Source organism: Xenopus laevis, chromosome 7S (assembly GCF_017654675.1).
Source record: "Xenopus laevis strain J_2021 chromosome 7S, Xenopus_laevis_v10.1, whole genome shotgun sequence".
Classification (NCBI taxonomy): Eukaryota; Metazoa; Chordata; class Amphibia; order Anura; family Pipidae; genus Xenopus; species Xenopus laevis.
In genome coordinates, this window is record NC_054384.1 from 73,377,740 (window position 1) to 73,399,049 (window position 21,310).

The 21,310-nt window shown below is 37.6% G+C and overlaps 1 protein-coding gene across 1 annotated transcript in view; it reads left to right on the forward strand.

The window, feature by feature from the left end:
• sik2.S (salt inducible kinase 2 S homeolog) overlaps positions 1–21,310 on the forward strand; it is a 102,369-nt gene that overhangs the window by 40,438 nt on the left and 40,621 nt on the right. The window contains exon 4 of the mRNA XM_018227743.2: positions 14,687–14,848. Coding sequence (XP_018083232.1) covers positions 14,687–14,848 — 162 coding nt within the window. The remainder of the gene's footprint in view (positions 1–14,686; positions 14,849–21,310) is intronic.

The following is a 21,310-nucleotide window of genomic DNA, read 5'->3' on the forward strand; positions in this document are numbered from 1 at the left end:
AATAGCTTTGTTTTCTAGTTTTTAAATAATGCTACGATTGAGAGTCAAGCTAAGGTAAGGTATTGTTGGCATAGTACAGCAGTGCTTAGATTTGGTGAGCATAAGTGATGCAAAGTATATCTTTGCTGGTGTATAAGGAACAAATAGAGGTGCTGCATAAGTACACACAATTTGTTTTCCCTTTTCATATTCACTTTCTGGGAAAGGTATGATGTGACATGATCCATTCCCCTCTTGCTGCAGTGGTATTTTCCAAGGTTTAAAAATATTGATTTTACTTGGTGTTTAAAGCCAGTAATACGCTATAAACAGTCTTTCTCCAACTTCCTTTTGGACGGACGAATGAGGGAGTTTTGGCACAATGATTAGTTTCCTTGAAGGAACACTGGAGTATATGCTGGTGATTGCTTTCTGGAAATTACAGATTTCCATCTGAGAAGTGTGTTCCATTTTGGATGACTCCCTAATTCTAGTGTAAATAACAAATTTGGCCATAGAATTTGCACTTGCAAGAAGAGGAGAAACAGCCAATCAGCCTGTCCTTAACCATATCATGACTTCATTTCTGTGTTTAACCTCATCTCCAGTAAGAAGATATATTCTAATATGGTTTGTATTTTTAACGTCAACTAAGCACCCATGGGACAGTATTTTTGCACAATAATACATTTCTGAAATCTGACATTATTTTCCAAGTCTGTTTGCAGGTACAGTAAAAACATGAAGTTAAACAGTAACTGTTTAGCATAATTTTAGAAAATATTTTTCTTTTCTCTGTGTTTGCAAATAGGGATGGGCAAATTTCTTCGCCTTGTTTCGCCGCAAAAATGCCGCCCATAGACTTGTATGGCGTTGTGCGTCCAAACAAAAAGACACGCGACAAAAAAAATTCACCGCGCTACAAAAAATTTTTGACGCCGGCCTTCCCTATTTGCAAAGTTTAAGACCAATCACCCTGAGGAGAATCCGCACTGCAGTCCATTGACACTTTTCCCAAACTTTGTCATACCATGTGATTAGCATGTGAAACTCCTAATTGTTCTCAAGTACTGGCAACTATGCACCATTAGGTTAAGTCCACACAGGGCGTTTTGGGGAGATTTGGTCACCTGGCGACTAATCACCTCGTCTTTGCGGCGACCAATCTCCCCAAACGTCTTCCCTGACTCTGCGCCGGCTTAAAATGAAAAAACGCCGGCGCTAATTACACGCGGTGGTTAGTTTTCCGAAGTTGCTTCAGGAAAGTTTGCGTGACTTTGGAAAACAAATTGCCGCGTGTGATTAGCGCCGGCGTTTTTTCATTTTAAGCCGGTGCAGAGTCAGGGAAGGCGTTTGGGGAGATTGGTCGCTGCAAAAACGAGGCGATTAGTCGCCAGGCGACCAAATCTCCCCAAAACGCCCAGTGTGGCCTGACCATTAATTCTCAAGAACCCAGTAATTCTAAAGTAGTCATCAAACACCAAAAAGGTGGTACGGTATGTTACCTTGGTACAATAACTTTAACAAACATGTTCATTATTACATTAGACTAGTTGCTGTTTGGTTGCCATGGACTATAATGCACCATTATTACAAATTATTACATACACTTACATGCATTTATAGTAGCTCTGACTCTCCAAAAAATGACCAGTATAGGTACAATGTATTTTCAGACAATGTGAGAAGTCTCATTGCAATTTACAAAAAAAGATTACATTTTTACCCACAGTACTACATTCTTGCCCAAGATTCTTGCATAACCGTACCTACTGAATTTTGCAACAAATGCAAAGATTTGTGGCAGTTAGTATATTACACTGGAATTTGTACACTAAAATAGGCACTACCAGCAAGTTGGCAAGCATACCTCACTAAGGGGCAGATTTATCAAGGGTCGAATTGAAAATATGAAATTTCAAAACTTTTTATGGTCAAACCCCTCAAATTCGAATTGTGAATTATCCAAGTTTTAATTAAAATTTCGAATTTCGATATTTACTCAAATTTGACTATGCGCCACCTAAAACCTGCCGAGTTTGTGTATAAGTTAATGAGAGACGCCCAGGGACCAATTTGAACATGTTAGTAGCTTTCCTGACATTCAAACTCAAATCGAGTTTAGTCTAATTCGATTCGAGTTTTCAATTGGTAAAATTCATCCGAGTTTTAGATATTGAATTTTTTTTTTTATATATATATAAATAAACTACCAGCAGAATTTAGAGTATTTTCGAATTTAATAGAGTTTTAAAAATACTCGCATGAATTTGAAATTCCACCTTTAAATGTGCCTCTAGATGTTCGATGTGTGTACATTGTGTGTGTTATTTTAGCAGGCACGTTCCTTCTCCTGTTTTTAATAACTGATTGTTTATAACTGGAAAGCATACATTGATAACACTGCTATGGATAATATCACATAGAAATAGTGTGATATAACATTTCAGAATAGCTTACATAAAACAAATGTGGAAGTTATATATCCAATATGCAATTTATTGAAGCTTTGCTCTTGCAATGCAGTGTTCTTGCAGCAGGAATTGTGTGTTTCGGTTTACAAGAGAAGCTTTACATTGAGTAAAGTCTGAATTGAAGTTGATGACTGTGTAACAGGTAGAGCATTACGTTCCACTATGCATGCAATGGGAATTTAAGCTGGCAGGCCTTTTGTTGAGTAGCGCTTTATCAGAAACAACGTACCCAATCAACATGAATTGTTCTTGGAAATTAACTGTTCCCTATTTGAAGTGACGCATATACATTGGCAGGGCTAATACCCTAGAGTGTTAAAAAATAACCTGATGTGCTAGGAGGCAGCCTGCTTAAAATAATCTCTCCTAGGAGCAGTGTGAGCTTTTAGCAGTGTTATTTTCACAGCTAGCAACAGAATGGGAGTGCTGAGCCTCTCCTCTGGAATATGCGGTGGCTGTCTGTAAGGAATGTTTTCTATTCTGACAGCTTTCCACCTTGCCTTTTTAGGGTAAAGTCACACTGGGAGTTTTAGGGAGATTTGGTCACCTGGCAACTAATCGACTCGTCTTTGTGGCGATCAATCTCCCCAAACGCCTTCCCTCACGTGGCGGTTCGTTTTCCGAAGTTGCCTCACGAGGAGCTGCATTTCTTAGGGCATATGTGTTGAAATATCAAATTCAATGACCCCTGCTTTTACATATCACTGTCCAGAATCCTTCACGGCAGAGCACACATTGAACGGTCAGGGATGCTTTTATTTTGTTTATTTACTTTTTGTTGGGTCATGATTGAAGTGTGAATATTAGCCTAATCTAATCAGATAACGTGGATGGCCCCTGATATGGCCTCATCTCAGTGCTTTTTGTATAGAAATAAACACCTTTCTTGGTAGGCAATCATTTTGGTCCAATTCTGGGTAACATTCTGCATACCTCCCAACTGTCCCTTTTTCAGAGGGACAGTCCCTCTTTTGTCAGCTCAACCTGCAGTCCCTCATTTGTACTGGAATGTCCCTATTTTCTCTGCAGGGAACAGCCAGAAAAAGAAACACAATTTCTCACTTAATTGGCTTTTAGCAGAGATCACAGTACAACCAACAGGTGCAAATAAGATACTTTTGTAACAATTTTGAGACACAAAAAAACAGTTTAGATATGGAGAAATATTCTTAAACTTTCATAACCTGCCAAATTTTGTAAAAAAAAATGGTAATTAGGGGGTGTGGCCATAGAAAGGGGCTGTTCTATGTGCGAAAAAAACAAACATTGTCCCTCTTTTTACTTTCAAAATGTTGGGAGGTATGCATACTGGTAATTGATGGAACAGAATGTTACAATATATCATATGTTACAGGAATACTTCTGAAGTGGGAGCACATTTTACTAGAAAACACACTGCTGGTTACATGTGACTAAGAAGAGGTTATACGCACAAGTAAACTGTCACATTTATCACTGGCAGCTGGTTGCATGACTGCACATAAAGTTCAATTTCCCTTGATGAGAAGAAGCAGTACAGAAAACCCATTTGAGTATGTGTAAATGATGTTCGTTTATGTAGACTCACAGACACTCGTTCATTTTAGATTTACATAAGAATCAGCTAGTTTAAAAGGATTGTTGTGCCTTTAAGGCTAGTGGCAGACGGGGAGATTAGTCGCCCAGCGACAAATCTCCTCTTCTGCGGGCGACTAATCTCCCCGTACTGCCTTCCCACCGGCTAAAGCTGGCCATAGATGTTGAGGTTTTTAAAAGATCCGATCCTCATCGTGAGACCACGATTTTCTCGGAACGATCGCAATGATCGTACAAATTGACCATCAACTAAAAAGACCAATTTGTCAGGAAAACAAAGGGGAGCTGCCTGCTTGGCCCTGCAAACACAGATAGATTGCACTGGGACCGACAAAGATTTTTTGACTTGGCCGATCAATTTCCTGACAGATGGCCGAAAAATCGTAAGATGTACGATCGTTCGAATCCCACTAACCGCACGATAATTTCGAAGGATTGGTCGGACTTCCCTAAAATCGATCGTTCGGCAAGAAGAATCGTTGCGTCTATGGGGAGCTTAAGATAAGAATCGCCGTGGGATCGCTTCTGATTTTGGATAGTGAAGAGACTGCAGGCCAAACTTCCTTGTATATAAATTATATGCTTTCAACCTCCCAAAAAACTTTTGTAAGTATTGTAATCCACAATTATTGGTGGTTTTACTACCTCCAAAATTCTTATTGACTCCCTACAGTATTGGATAAAGTGCATAATCTCTGTGATAATGCAACAATCAGATTATATGTTATTATATGTTATTATATGTTATTTCACTGCAGTAATTAGGGTTGAACTTAAACTTCTTTGTTCAGAGGAAAAAAGGGAATCACGCATAAGCCATCCCAATATCCCAACCACAATTAACAGAACAAGCAAGAGAGCGATTCCAGTAACTCTGTGTTCTTGGCATCAGACAACACAGCTGGGCTGATGTCATTCCTGGTGAAAGCCCTTAACCAGTACAAGCTGAGTGAAGAATGAATGCACTAATGCAGAGAAATTTAGTCACATTAGATCCAAGAAGAGATGATGGAAATGGCAGTGCTAGTATAACTTCTGTCTGTTTTACTGAATTTTGTTTTTTCTGAATGTGCACATGGCTTGCCTGGCACATCCCTGAGATTATGCGATGATGATGATGACAAAGATGGTTGGTTGTCCGCTTGATCCAGCCAACTCTTGCAAGCATCAACTTCCAAACAAAACTGGCAGACCAAATAACTAGTTGTTTGAACTTGGATGTTCTCCTGAGTCTGTGTGGGTTTCCTCCCACACTTCAAAAACATGCAGGTAAATGAATTGGCCATTGTGTATGTGATTGGATCCTGAAATGTAACTCCACTGAGGCAGGGAATTATGTATAATCTCTATAAAGGGCATTTGAATTACAATATATCTATAGTTTTAGCTTATTATTTAGTGAGATGTCTTTACAAAAAAAGGATTTTACACTTAATTACATATTTCTATTTTGGACCCTCCCAACTTTAACATAAAGAAAATTAAATGTGAAGTTCACCTTACTGGACACATAGTGGCACAGTATGGAGACACTATATTGTCTTCTGTCACTTTAACAGGGAATCTGTAATTGTGTGAGGAGGATATGTCTGGGTAATCTTCATGACTCACTCATTTGCAAGTCTAATTTACATCATATGTCTTCAATGCATGCTTCAAATAGTCGTTTTACAAGTGCATAAGGCTAATACAAATGTACTTAAAAATGAAGCCATTAATCATGTTGACTTGAGTTTTGGTAGGGCTGTCTGTAGGACAGCAATGAAAACTGATATCAAATGGATTCAATTCCTCTTGAATATATTGCAATGTAAAACAAAATGTGACACATAACATTTGTCTGTCACACTGCCCACAGTTGAACTTGATGTAACTATCTTCCCAGTAGTAGTATCCACTTGCTTGAATTCTGCCAGTTTTGTCTACATTTTGGAGCATGGGCCCTTAAGGAGGAAATGTCTATTTGTAATTGTCTACTGTACGCTCGAAACTTGTGACAGAAGAGCCCACTTTGGGATTAGGATATACAGTAGGCCTATATGACCGTTAAGCAGTTGGCTGCTTGTGAGCTTGATTGCTTAAACTCAATATTTTGTGAATGCTCTTTTTCCATGAGCAAAGGGACAAATGCTAAATTCTTGAGCATTTTATTAGCCGGTGTATACAAGTTTTGCTATGTTAGATTCTACCGGCACATTTTCAGCTGTTGACTTTAAACTCATTATTACCCACAAAACTTTGTGTACTTCCCATTTAGATTTTTAGGCGAGGGGCACAGAGTGAGCTTACTACATTGGTGTAAATACACCAGCTGAACCAACTTTTTACTTCCACCCCATATGTACAAATGAGCTGACAAACATGGCATCATCCTGTCCACACACACAATTTTTGGTGTGAAAATGCATACTTTTGTTTTTCGTGCAAAACAGAGTATATTGCATGTTAGACATGCCAGTTAGACATGCCATTGGAGACAACATACAGTAGTTTGCCCCTGGCCTCAAACAGTGGCTTGAGGAATTGATGTTGTCCATTGAAATACATCACAATGTGATTCTTTTCAACAGAATGAAGTAACAATAACTGCATTTTTTGTGGCCAAAATCTCAGGCTGATTCCATTACAGTAACAGACAGACTATAGACCAAAATTTGGGTTTAACCAGTTAAACACTAGCAGATGTGTTCTTTAAGCAGGAGTATTCTTGTTATTTTTGTTGTTGCTATTATAATTGATATTATTAATAAAGAAATAATAAAAATAAACAATACCGTTTCTTGATAAGGCAAGTGACCTGTCCTAGCAAAACTGCAGGAAATTACAAATGCTTGATTAAATTGCTCTTGTATGGCATCGGAAAAAAAACAAAAACAACATGCTGAAGAATATAATGTTATGTAAAAGCAACTGGAGACTGGACGTGCAGATATTACAATATACTCATAGGGCTCTGGTCTATTTGATCTGCATATCACTAAGCATAATGTGGTTTTATCACCATAACAGCTAGAGGTTACTTCACTGATCATTCTAAGGGCTTGGTTTTACTCGGCACTTCCTGTAACAAATTGAAAGTCTCGTTTTAGTCCCTCGGTGCTTCCTCGTGTATTTAGAGGAAGAACAGTTAGAGGGGAGATTTTTTTTCTTCTTCTTTGCAATGGAATTCTCAGCTCAGAGTTCAGCTCTTAGTGTTGATAGAAAAAGAGAGATGCTGGAAAGGAGTTTCTGGAAGGAATTTTAGATTAAAAAACGTGGGAATTGTTTCCTTGGCTGAGAGCTGATAGAAAGATAGCACTGTAATGCACAGATATTTACATTGTCCTCAGCCTCATTAAAAAAAATCAGTTTTTTTCTAATGGGTTTAAAGCATTTTCCTTATAACTGCCTGTTCTGACTGCATATAATGGGTTTTATGCGGAGTTATCTTGACTGCGGTTTGAGGGTCAACAGGCTGCAGTAGCCAGCAGGAAACTGTCATCTCAACAGTATTGCCTTTTGCTTTTTATTTGGTTGTTTTTTATGAAGATTTAAAGTGGAGACTACTATTAATATGTAAAAAGTGCTATTTATGTTTTCATTTTCTAATAATTGGGTGAGGGGGTTGATTTATTATACAATCAGTAACACATACAAATATATCTAGCCCTGACCAGTTTATGTTGCTATATAAATATTTTTGTTCTGCAGCAGAATATGACCAGGCTATGCTTTCCAGTTTCTTCAACAGATGTTAATCAAAATCATCTTCTAGACATAATGGTGCTTGGCTTCTTAAAGTTCAGGGTAGGACAATAGTGTCCCATACAGTGATGAGCAATTAAAGGGGCAGTATGCCACACTAACCACATTTTCTTTTGGTTTGACTATGTGCTAAGCTGTTCCTTGCCTTTCCCACCACTTCCAAAAATAATTGGAAATAACAGAATAGAGCCCCCCCCCCCCCCTTAACTTTAAAGTGCAAACACGCAGAGACATTTTCAAATGGAAGGTCATCTAATTTTTTTATGTGCTGGAATTCGCATACTCATTATCTGTCTTTTCTTTTTGCACTATTACGGTAGTTCTGTCTCTTGAAATAAATTCAGACATACTGCTTTCAACATAAAAGTTATTTTTATAGTGTAGAACTTTAAAACTGTTAGACATATAAGTATTAATATATATCAATACATTGCTTAGAGATTATATTTTTATTAATTAGTCAAAATGTGAATGCATATTATTTGTAATGCTACAAATTTAGCTTTATTTTTTCTTCAGGCCCTCTGCCTAAGCTTTAATTCCAGACTGGATAGAAGCAGAATACAAAATGAAGGGCAGTGGCAAACATTGAGAATGTCAACATAATTTCATACATTTAAGGTCAATTTTCCCTCTAATCCAATCAAATATTTCTGCCCACGTAAGCAAATGGTTGAGCTGCATAACATTGATAACGGCAAACAATTTGCAAGTTTTGTTGTTCTCCTATGTCAAATACCTTGCTGGTTAAATCCTGTTTGCCACTCCTAATCCTGCTGTTCTTCTCTACTGATCAGTATCCTCCTTTTCCCCCTCTTTGTCTTTTTATATAATATGGAGGCTGATGTGATTATGCAACAAGATGTTTTCCAGTACACTGGGAACGGCTCCGGGCTTTGGAAACTTTCCAGGAAAATGGAATAAGCTGCAAATTACTGGACATACAATAGATGAGTCAAAATGCAGTGATGTGGTTACCATGGCTACCGATGGCTACCAATTAGAAGAGGGTGTATTAACCTTGGGGACCCACCTAGTGCTGCAGCTTGCAGTCTGCGCCACAAGATAAAGATTCTAAAGATTATGTTGTGACATGAGATGTATATATAATCAACCATAATCTCTTGCAGGGAAAGATTGCCGTGTGTGTTAGTTTTAACCATGGGCTTAAACCTTTATCCTTATATTGTCCTGGTTATGTAGTTTGCCAAGTCACTGCCAAAATGTAGTACTGGCATTACAAAGACCCAAAAAACTGCTGCACTCGTGACATTCTTGAGGAGTGGTTGTTTCCATCCATGCACATGCCTGTCTATGAAGACAGCCTCCAGTTCCAGGCAATGCCGACTAGGCGCCCCAGGCAACCCAGCCGGCCACGTTGCGCCCCACTCCATGTACAAATGAGGGTGCGTGTGCAAAGGAGCAGAGAGCGGCACCCACCTTTTTGAGTGGTGGACTAGAACTGTTCAATCTATTACCTTTTGTTTTCTGGGAAGAATGGTACCAAACAGAAATAAATCTGCTGCAAACAACCTTCAGAGTTTCAGATGGAACTGTGTCACATCCTCTGAAAAACAGTATTTTGTGTTTAACTTGAAATAAATCTGGATGAATACATTTTAGTATATCCAGCATTTAAATATTTCAGCTGCATCCACAAAAGGATGGATGCAGTTTCTTAAAGTATAGAGATGAATGCCATTGTAAAATGTTAATTGATGTGACATAAGAGACTGAGTGAGGAATGTTTATGAATAAGTGTCACAGAAAGATTAGGTCCGTTACCGTTTTATACGCCTGGGTTTTCGGTAACATTCCTGTCTTTTGTTTTCCTTTCACACTAAAACGTGGGTCTAGCATTACATATCTGCATTCCACCACACAAATGATAGGTCAGTTTATGGTTTTGTTATTTAAAAAAAGATATTTTAATATTTGAAATTATATATATAATCATATAAATATTAAACAAAACCAATAGGATTGTTTTATCTCCAATAAGGATTGATTGAATTGTAGGATCAATAGAAAGATGAGTACTAAAAAAATAAATAAAAAGTAGCTATAACAATACTTTTGTAGCCTTATAGAGCATTTGTTTTTTGATGGGGTCAGTGAACCCCATTTGAAAGCAGGAAAAAAAATCAGAAGAAGGCAAATATTTACATTTTTGCATAGAGTTAGCCATTCTATAACATACTAAAAGTTAACTTAAAGGTGAACCACCCCTTTAAACAAATCCAGTCAAACCTCAGTTTTACGTTTTTCAGGGGATCAAAAAAAAAAATGGTGTAAAAATCAGGGAAATGTATTATGCATAATATACAGTATAGGTGGGATCAAAAAATAACAATGTAAAAGAGAGAACTTAAAATTATGGGATGTAAAATTGAGGTTTCACTGTAGTTATTTTGTTAGAAATGTTTAATCTCTGTAATTAAAAAAAAGAAATTGCTTGTATATAATTTTTTTTTTTTTTACGTTTTTTCATGTAAAAAGGCTATAGCACACGCAGGGTGTTTTCCTCTAACTGCACTTTCAGAGAAGCAAATCTGGCGATACCCATTGATTTCATCCGGAAGAACCTGACTGTATTGACACAGGCATTTCTATACTGCACATTTCTCCTAGAAATGTCATGTGGAAATATGCTGCCAAAGAAAACACCTTGTGTGTCATCACCCTAAATGAATTTAGTAGCTTTATATGGAGTACCCCAGAAAATACACCCCAATTCCTGTACTATAGTGCAAATAAGCTCAAGACAAAGCAAGATTTGTGATACATTTGTATCAAATTGAATGAAAGCTCATTTTTTTCCATCTAAATCCGCCAAGGATCAATTGTCTGGCTTATTTTCACAATGGCATTGCATATTTACTTAAAAAATATGTGCTATTATTTGCGAAATGTGCTAAAATTTTTGCTGGCTGAAATTCTCGGAGAAAATTCTCACCTTGTGAGAAAGGAGGTGACTGTTTGGCAATGTAAAGCATGTTCGCCAGTGCAAAGTTAATTATCTGTTAGTCATATTTTCTTTTTAGTAAAATGGTGATATTGTGGGGAAAAAAAATTCTCATTAAAATTTTTAATCATTAAAAATATATAATTCATTTTCAGGTATACTGTAGTGAAAATTTACTTTTGAAGTAAAACTGCATTTTCTTTCATTAGGAATACTTTGTTTTTGAATGTGCAACCGCTTGTTTTGGTTGTATAAATATTTTTCCTGCAACTAGTTTGTTAGGTGTCCTTAAAGAATGCCATGATGGCACATTTGATATATTTAACTATGTATGTATATGTTTATGATACTCAAAAGCCATGTATATCCTGTAAATGATATCCTTATAAACGGTGACTAGTGATGTCATCAGTTATAAACGGTGAGTAGTGATGTAATTTCTGTCATATGACTCACTAAAACTGTATTATGATAAAGTAGCATATTTAGACGTAACCTTGGAGTTCCATGACCTCTATAAAAGCACTCGGGTTTCTGGTGCCTTTATATGGTCATGTAACTCCTCAGTGACTTGTAATATCTTTATATTTTACAATAGGGGGTACTTTATTCACTTTATTCACTTCATATCTATATGGAGTCAGTCAAAGTGAATTAAGAGTCCTATATGGTATAGGATTTTTCCCACTTTTTCCTAGAGTTCTGTGTTCTGTGAAGAAATATTAATGACACATCTTTCAGTCTCGTCTAAACCTCGACCGTCGCAACCTACGTTCTCAAGGTTTATAATTGCCCACAAGAAGGCAGAAATTGGCATGGCTTTAATGGTTTAGTAAGGAACCTCGAACAATGCTTGAGGTGTAGCCAGACACTAGTGTTCACTAATGGGAAAACTCCAACCATAGCATTTGGAAAATGTTGTAGTGAATGCAGTTCAGTATACGTTTCCAATACTAAATTATACATTCAAAACTTTGCATCACAGAATTCACATGTAATTTCTACCCTCTGGAAAAAGTCCCAAATGACATAGCATATGCTAATTTTGCTTGTCAGCAATCCTACTTGTTTATTAACCCAATGTGTCATGCAGGTTCCCAAGCAGAGTAAGTGCTTCGAGGGCAATTTTCCATGCAGTTTTTTAGGTGGGACCTATCATGCCAACACATACTATATATTTGTATAAGTAGAAAAAGTACACACATACATTATTTGTATATGTAACGTGTATTTATAATGTGTGTGTACATACATTTACACAAGTGTTCATTTATAGAACGTATATATTTCTAACCTGTTTTTACTATATATAGTTTTTATTTTTCAGCTTCAGAATTTAATCTCTTCTATGACTTAAAAGGTTCACAGTCCCACCTCCTCCTATTGCTAAATTCCCCTGCTGGACGAAGAATAAGTATCACAAACAGATGCCAAGAGCCTGCCTGCGTCATCCGCAGCACTTTGTAAATATTCTGTTCATAGGGCTGCTAACAAAGCATCATTTATCACCTCCCAGTTGAAGTGTAACGTGAGAGCCATCCTAGCTAAAAGGTCACTGTTCTAAACCTTTTGGTGGAAGGGAGACAAGGAGAACTTTGCTTTGCAATGCAAAAGAGTTCTAGCAACAGATCAGTTTAGGATATCCCAATATAATGTAAGGTCTGGGGACCTGTGGGAACTTGTGGCTTTTAAAATACACCTTGTTGTGGCTAAAGAAATGTCCAGAAGATACAACAACGTTATAGTGCAAGACACTGCCTCGCTGACAGAAAATTGCCACATCATCTTTTATAAACATATCCTAATTTAGGGGAGGAAACATGGGCGTCTGCAGCTTGGTGCGTTTATGGAAAATAAAATAAAAGCAGAGTATAAGGACATGTCAGGCATACAGGACAGATACACTGATTAGTACAAACACTCACAGCTCAACAGATCAACAGCAACAGATGTAAAGGTCTGGTAATTAATACAGATTTACCCTATAAGTGTTACAGAAATTCACTGATTGCTAGCAGAGTCCGTTAGGAACTTGGATTCCATCTTAAGACATGGTGTTTTAAGGAGTGCCCTGCTATATTGTTTATTTTTTCAAAGACCCAGGCTCACAACACAAGACCCAAGATTCTCCCTATATGTCCTTGGCCAGAAACTCTACATGTCTGCCTCTACTGATGCAAAGGAGCTTATCTATTAGGACTATGGTATTTTTCTAGTGAACAGAATCTGTACGATGAATCCATCATTGTACAGTCTAAGCTGACCATTTAACTTTGTGCCTGAAAAGGGGTCTGTGGGTACTTTCCCTTAAAGGCTGTTTTTAAATAATTCTTAAAAACTTACATGGAAAATTATTTAGTGGACTTTTAAGTAAGCGAACGTAGTAAACCTAGTGTGTTTGAAAAAGTGATCTGCATCCCCTTAAAATACAGTAAAGGGACTGTAGGTTTGTATACAATATTAATTTACCAGATACAATCCCCCATCCCCACCCTGCCCAAAAAAGACTCCTAATCCACATATTCACCATTGATACCTCTAACCAAAAACCAATTATATGGAGTACTTGCACACAAACTAAGTGTATGGACAATTGTTATAGACGCACAGAGGTACATAAATCTTTTCTGTGGTAGATATGTTGATATGGACACTGGCACTTACAAAAACAAACATAATTTAGCACCATGGTTATACAGACGCTAAAGCTTTAAATAAGCAGCCATAGCTTCTAGGGTAGGCATATGTGCTGCAGGGAATGGCTGTCCATCTACAACCACAGGGATTTCATACAGTTCAGTGGAACCATCCTACCCATGTGGTCAGTCACCTTCTTCAAATAACACCATGTTTTTTTATATAATCCTAGCTGCACAACATGTGCAGTGTTAAATAATTGGCCTCTTCATGGAAAATTCTGGACAGTACTGCTATGGGCTAACAATGACACCAAGTCATACTCGGGCATTAAGCACAGATTATTTCTAAACTGACGTAGTTGCCTGTATCATTCACCCAGGTCATTAGGAATAGTTCAGAGGAGGTTTGAAGGGCACTATTCTCCAATAGGTCTTTCTCTGTTTAAAAAGTATTGTAATTAAATATGCTGTTGAAAGCAGCACTTTGTCCCAGTCCCACTAAAACATGCATTTTGTTATTTTTCCTCTTTATATTGTCTCTTTTCCATGTCCTTTTTGATATTTGCAATTGTTTCCTGCCATAATGTTATGACATGTATCATAAGGTTTGCTGATTATTGGTCTTAGAAACCATTATTTGATTTAAGACCACCTACACATATATTTCAAGTAGTATTTGTTCCTCAGGTTGTGCACTTGATTGAATTTGCTATCTTAAAAAAATATATGTAAAATACAGCCGTTTATCTTTCAGCAACTCTGCCAACCTACTTGGGGGAAGGGTATCCTATAACACTGAATCTAACTGTTTTTTCTTAAAAAAAAAACAAAACAATTGTACTTGCTAAAAGCTGTAGATTATACAGCTACCTGCTGAGAGAGAGAGAGAGAGAGAGAGACTGACTTCTTCTAAACCAACCTTGTGTGCTCAGCAGCTGAGGCAATAAACTGAAATAAGCAAATAAAGTCCAATTGTGATTTTACTTTATGTTAACAACATACAAAGTATATATTTTTTTTTTCCACCACAAGTAGTTGCTTAATGAAGCCAATCATCATGGGTTTTTCTAGATACTACCTACATTTCCTTAGGTATTACGTTTGAATTCTAATATCGTTCCAGAGCTTTTTTTTGAGCTTTAGTCATGGTATTTGTCTGTTGTGACTAAATAATATATTAAGATTTTGTTTTCTTAGAAACATCGTTTTTTTGTTTTTCTATTTGAGGGTTACGTCTGCATCTACATCTTGCATGTATGACACTGCATGGTTTTCACACCAATACAAATAAATCTGTCTCTTCTCCACAGATTACTTGGCGAATCATGGGCGTCTCAACGAGCCTGAGGCTAGGCGGAAATTCTGGCAGATCCTCTCCGCGGTCGAGTACTGCCACAGCCGAAATATAGTGCACAGAGATTTAAAAGCTGAAAATCTGCTGCTGGACAACCACATGAACATTAAAATTGCTGGTAAATTGCAACCTCTCACACAGACTTGTATAGTTTTATTGAAATGTTTTGGAACATTTTATGACACAAGTACATATAATTTACAAAACATTAACACACAATCGGTTGTTAGAGTTAGTAATGCAATTACGTTTAGGAGAAGAGAATAGTCAAATTACAAACAACAAGAAAACTATTGCTTAAGTAATAAACCTAGAGAACAATTTTGGATCATAATAATGGTTCTTTATTTAGTCATTTTATACAGCAGTTGTTCTGACTCTTTCAGTTCAAGCCTCTCTTGGAGGTGTAACATTTTCCAGGCCCCCCTTAGCGCATAGCAAATTTACAGATACAGCAAAACTCTATGTATAAACCAATTCAGCCATAGTTCAAAGAATATATAGGAAACTATTTTTTAGGGGTATACAAAATGTTGTATACCCCTGATACAAAGTGTTGTATATCATTCTGGCACTTGTACGTGTCATAGCTGCCTTTTGTCTATCTGTCTTTTGCAAACTCAAGGAGCCGGAGGAAGTAATATGGGAGGGCTCTAGATTACAGATACCCACGTTTCAGAGATTACAATTTTGTTAGGGAATGTGGGGGGACTAAAGTTGGGCACTAATGAGTGAATGAATTACCACAAAGATACATTGTGGGATATTGAAAGGGATACTGTCATGGGAAAACGTTAATAGTGCTGCTCCAGCACACTGAAATCCATTTTTAAAAGAGCAAACACATTTTTTTTATGTTTAATTTTGAAATCTGACATGGGGCTAGATATATTGACAGTTTCCAAGTGCCCCCAGTCATGTGACTTGTGCTCTGATAAACTTCAGTCACTCTTTACTGCTGCACTGCAAGTTGGCATGATATCAACCCTCGCTTCCCTCATCCTCAGCAGCCCATTAGCAGAGCATGGGAAGATACAGTAACCAGGTATCAGCTCCCTGGCAGATCTAAGAACAGCACTCAATAGTAAAAATCCATGTCCCACTGCGACTCCTTCAGTTACATTGAGTAGGAGAAACAAAAGCCTGTCAGAAAGTAGTGCCATAGTGCAGCACTGGCTCTTTCTGAAAGCACATGACCAGGCAAAATGACCTGAGATGGCTGCCTACACAGCAATATTACAACTAAAAAAAATACATTTGTTTGGTTAGGAATGAAGTGATTTATTTGCAGTGTCAACAATGTAATTTTGAAATAAAAGCTACAGCATAAAAATGAATTTAATTAATTAATTAATTAATTAATTAAAGCAACCAAAACAGCATAGTTAATACCTGTGCATATAGTTCACAAATATGACATCTTTTCCTAGAATGCAGCTGATGGCCAGCTTATTAAGTGGGTGATAGGCTGTCAGGCATTAAAGTGTGCCAGGTTCAGTTTAGTATAAAAGACCCAGACCAGGTACATCTTTGGAAAAAGTGCAGAACTTTGTTGATGTGCAGGTTCATTTTTGAGCACTATTTCAGGCATTAACATAATGTGTGACCTCGTGGATGCTCTGCACCATTAATAAATAAGCCCTACCATCCTTGCAACTCAAAACATAATAAATAAAGCATGAGCTGATTGTATTTAACCAATGCCAGTAACTGTGCCAGATAGAAAATAAGAATTGTCCTTTGATTTGTTAAGGTCATTAAGAGTCTTCCAATATGCTTAGTGATAAATTGTAATCAAATTCTCGTTACATTGAGTATCATGTGTTTGCAAGATCATTGCAAAGGCATTCAGTTTTTAGACGTCTGTGCTGTTCACAAGATGGTGCAAATGAACTTTAGTAAAAATATGGCATGAATCAAGCTTGCACGCAGGCACGCACATATATTTCCTATATTTACTTTTGATTAGCAATGGAACGATCTTACTGCACAATTTACCTGAATTTAAAGGAGAAGGAAAGGTTAAAACTAAGTAAGCCTAATCAGAAAGGTCCATCTAAATACACCAGTAAAACCCCAAAGTAGTGTTGCTCTGAGTCCCCTGTCAAAAGAAACACTGCATTTCTTTCCTTCTATTGTGTACACATGGGCTTCTGTATCAGACTTCCTGCCTTCAGCTTAAACCTCATTGCCCTGGGCAAGAGCATGCTCAGTTTGCTCCTCTCCCCCCCCCTCCCTTCTCTGCTGTAATCTGAGCCCAGAGCAGGGAGAGACTCAGGCAGGAAGTGATGTCACACCATGTTAATACTGCAGCTCCTATCCTAAACAGAGAGTTTCTAGAGCTTTTTACTCAGGTATGGTAAAACATTCTACAGAATAAATATAGCATTCTAGCTTGTACTATTGCAGCTAATCTATTGGCAATAAAATGCCTCTGTAGCTTTCCTTCTCCTTTAAAAACCAGTGTTTACATTTTTTTATAAAGCAGAATTAACTTCTTGGAATGCCTGATAGTAGCAATAAAATAACGACTGCCAATTATTCTGAAGCCATGATTTTATATATACAGGTATGGGATATGTTATCCAGAATGCATGGAACCTAAGGTATTCCATATAAGCGGTCTTTCATTAATTTGGATGCCAATACCTTGTCTACTAAAAAAAAAATCATTTAAATATTACTTATATCCAGTAGGAATTTTTTTGTCTCCAGTTAGGATCCATTTTATCTCAGTTGGGATCAAGTAGTACACTATACTGTTTTATTATTGAAGAGAAAAAGGAAATTATTTTTAATATTTTGAATTATTGGCTTATAATGGTGTCAATATTTTGGAGCTTTTGTTGTGACTATATTTGAATCTCTTTTGAAGACAAGCAGTCAGCACGACAGTTATCGCTTCTTCTTTAAGGTGATGCCCGTTCTTCAATGGCCACTTTCCACTGACATCACAGGCTTGAATTTGCCTCGAAAGAAACTTCAACTTATTCTGGCAGACTGAAGCAACACATGGGTTTTACCACCAGCGATTCACATGATTGCTGGTGGGAAAGCTTTTACAGGAGATTCGTTGCCCGCAGATACAGATATTTATCGTTGGCGATTAATCTCTTGGTGGGCTGTTGCCCTAATGCCTTGAAAGTGTATGTTTTCGCATTTAGTGCCACCCCTCCATGGCAAATAGTTTCCATTGAAGCATAAAATATAGACCAATTAAAGTTAATATTTTAGAAAAACTTTTTTTTTTTTCTCAGAAAAAATAAATCGTATCAGAAGCCTAGAAGTTATTTTAGAACACTTAATCCCTTTGGTGCCATAGATGCCTCCAGAGCATTGCAAATCCAACATCACAGACAATGCTTTGTGTTGCTTTTTCCATCACTGCATCCATTCAGCTGTAAGTGAATCAAGGTGAAAGTGAGTGTTTTCTTTTTGCAGCTCCCCCTGATAGCCGGCTCCCCTTGCTGATGGACAGCTAGCTCAGCATTGACGTCAAGCACGGCTCATTAACATTCAGGGCATGAAATGGGTCAGCTCTGACAATTAGTTGTCCCAATCTCTCTCCTACCTTCTTTTATCAGCAGCGCCTCCCTGCCCAATCATCCTTTACTGCAACATTATCCCAATCACAGAGTGTGCAGAATGCCAGTAATTAAGCTTCCGATGATTAACATTATCGGTTCAGTCGCATTGTTAGACATTGCACATATCTGCTTTTTATGAATTGCATGTTAAGGACTATTAAATATGTGCACTTATTAATAAGAACTTCTGTTCTATGCGCACTAGGGCTATATCTATTATATATTTTCCCCCAATAATGTTATTATGCTTTATGTAGGCCTGCGTATTTTTGCATAGGTTGTTCATCATTCATGTCAGTCCCTGCTGACATGAGTGTAAAGTTTCCATAAGTCCGTAGACGCAGTTCCTGACTTGACCTGCATCTGATGTAATGACTGTACGAGTTGCATTCATGTGAGCCTGTTAAGCACATGTCCTGTGGTTTATCTTGTGACTGCTGCCAGGTCAGCTGAATAATGTAAACAGCTCCATAAACCCTGCCAGGCAAACTCATTGCTGCGTTCTGCTTGACAGACCCCTTATTTGAACAGTAAATTGAGAGCTATTTGCCTTCAGTGCAAAATGTATAAACTGTCTTGTTTAAGTCAGATAAAAAGAGGCTACAGTTTAATCTCCCGAATCTGATCGTATGTCTCTGCCCTTAGTCGTCCGCCGACAAATCTCCTCTTCTTCGGGCGGCTAATCTCCCTGAACTGCCTTCCCCTGCCTTGCCACTGGCTAGAATGTAAATCAGCGGCGGGATGGGACTCGGAGGGATTCATTTTCCGAAGTGTCCGAAGTTGCCTCACACCATCCCACTGGGCGACTAATCTCCCCAAATCTGACCGCGTATCTCTGCCTTAATTATATATTTTGTTTTAATGCTTACTTGTTTTTAATTTGTAATTCCAAAAGTGATTTTATTGCTAAAGTCATAGAGGACAAATACATTTCACTACACATGATAGTGCGAAACAGTTTGAGGTTAAATGCATTTTTATTGCACTAGGTATTGCATAGCCCACCAGACAGAAAGTTAAAAAGGTATAAGAGATCCCAGTGAGTCTCTTAGCATATGGCCCAATATTTTGGAAATAAAAAGAGGGACAAATCAGCAAATCACCCTGTTCATTTTACAAAATTTGGCAAGTTATGAAAGTTTGAACACATTTTTGTGATTTTTATGTTATAGTTTTGCTAATAAAGATGAATTACCCTTTAAGCTACAAGCCACAGTTTTCCCAAGAGATCTGGTTATCTTAAATTGTTACTATTGCTTCTTTGCTTATCTTTAATTGTTACAAATGTATCCAAGTGCACCTGCCACTATTTTGGGCTCTGCCAAAAGCCAATTAAGTTAAAAAATGTGTATCTTTTTCTGGCCGTTCAGTGCAGGAGATCAAAGAGAAAGTCTGGAAATTTCAGTAACAATTTTTACTGCGGGTTGAGCTGTCAAAATCTGGACTGTCCCATGAAAACGGGGCAGTTGGGAGGCATGTCTTAGTAACACTGTTATCTGGAAACCTGTTATCCAGAAAGCACTCAACTACGGGACAAAAAAGGATGCACACTTACAACTTGATGTGTTGTAACCAAAGTGTTTTTTTTATAGACTTAAGGCATGGAGATCCAAATTACAGAAAGATCCCCTTATCTGGGTCCCAAGAATTCAGGATAACGGGTCCCATACCTGTACTTTGAAGATAAATACGAGGCTATAAATCACCTAGTGGTCATTGAGAAAACCTGAAAATCCCGTGGTAAAGCATAGAAGCCCTTAAATTTCATTTAGTGTTATTGTCAGAGATATGCTATTTCATTTGATTTTTCATAATACACTGCCCTTTAGATGATTACATTTTTCAACCATGAAATATGATTTTCACAAAGGTATACGGGTAGTAAAATGTTCAGTACAGTTTCTTTTTCTTTATGTCCTTCTGTGTTTTCTTCCATAGTAATACAGGTATGGGACCTGTTATCCAGAATTCTTAGGACCTGGGGTTTTCCTGAATTACGTATCTTTCCCTTATTTGGATCTTTATACCTTAGGGCAGTGATCCCCAACCAGTAGCTTGTGAGCAACATGTTGCTCCCCAACCCCTTGGATGTTGCTCCCAGTGGCCTCAAAGCAGTGCTTATTTTTAAATTCCTGGCTTGGAGGCAAGTTTTGGTTGTATCAAAACCAGATGTACTGCTAAACAGAGCCTCCCGTAGCCTACCAGTCCACATAGGGGCCATCAATAGCCAATCACAGCCCTTATTTTTCACCCCAACATGCTTGTGTTGCTCCCCAACTCTTTTTACATCTGAATGTTGCTCAAAGATGAGAGAGGTTGGGGACCCCTGCCTTAGGGTCTACTAGAAAATCATGTAAACATTAAATAAACCCAATAGGCTGGTTTTGCTTCCAATAAGGATTAATTATATCTTATTTTGGACCAAGTACAAGGTACTGTTTTATTATTACAGAGAAAAGGGGAATCCTTTTTTAAAAAAAATAGATAATTTGCTTATAATGGAGCTGGCTGGTTCATATTTTTTAAATGGTAAAAAGAGCATAAAAACTGTCATGAACAGAATGTAAGATAACCCGTTTAATAAAAAAGTGACGCAAATCTCTATCCCAAAATGTAATTTGTAGCACGTTCCTTTATTTGGTGTCCTTTTCTCTTATTTTTCATTATATTAAGACTGGCAACAGCATTCTATCCGAATCACTGGAACTCTGTTTTCTGCATAGCCGCTCCCTAACCCCAGCTATTACTGATTCTTGTTATGTAATCTACGTAATGGAGGAAGCAGTCAGTTGGATGATAATTCAGCCCCTGGAAATCACACAGCACACAGTGTAAAGCAAACATATGTAGGTGCAGTGGAAGATGCTTTGGATCGTATGTAACAAATGATCACTTTTTCGTTTTAGTAAATATAGGCAGGGCTCAGGGCAGTAGTTTTCAGAAATATTTAGTTCAGGCTTTCCATTGAGATTCAAGATCTGATGAGAGTTCTT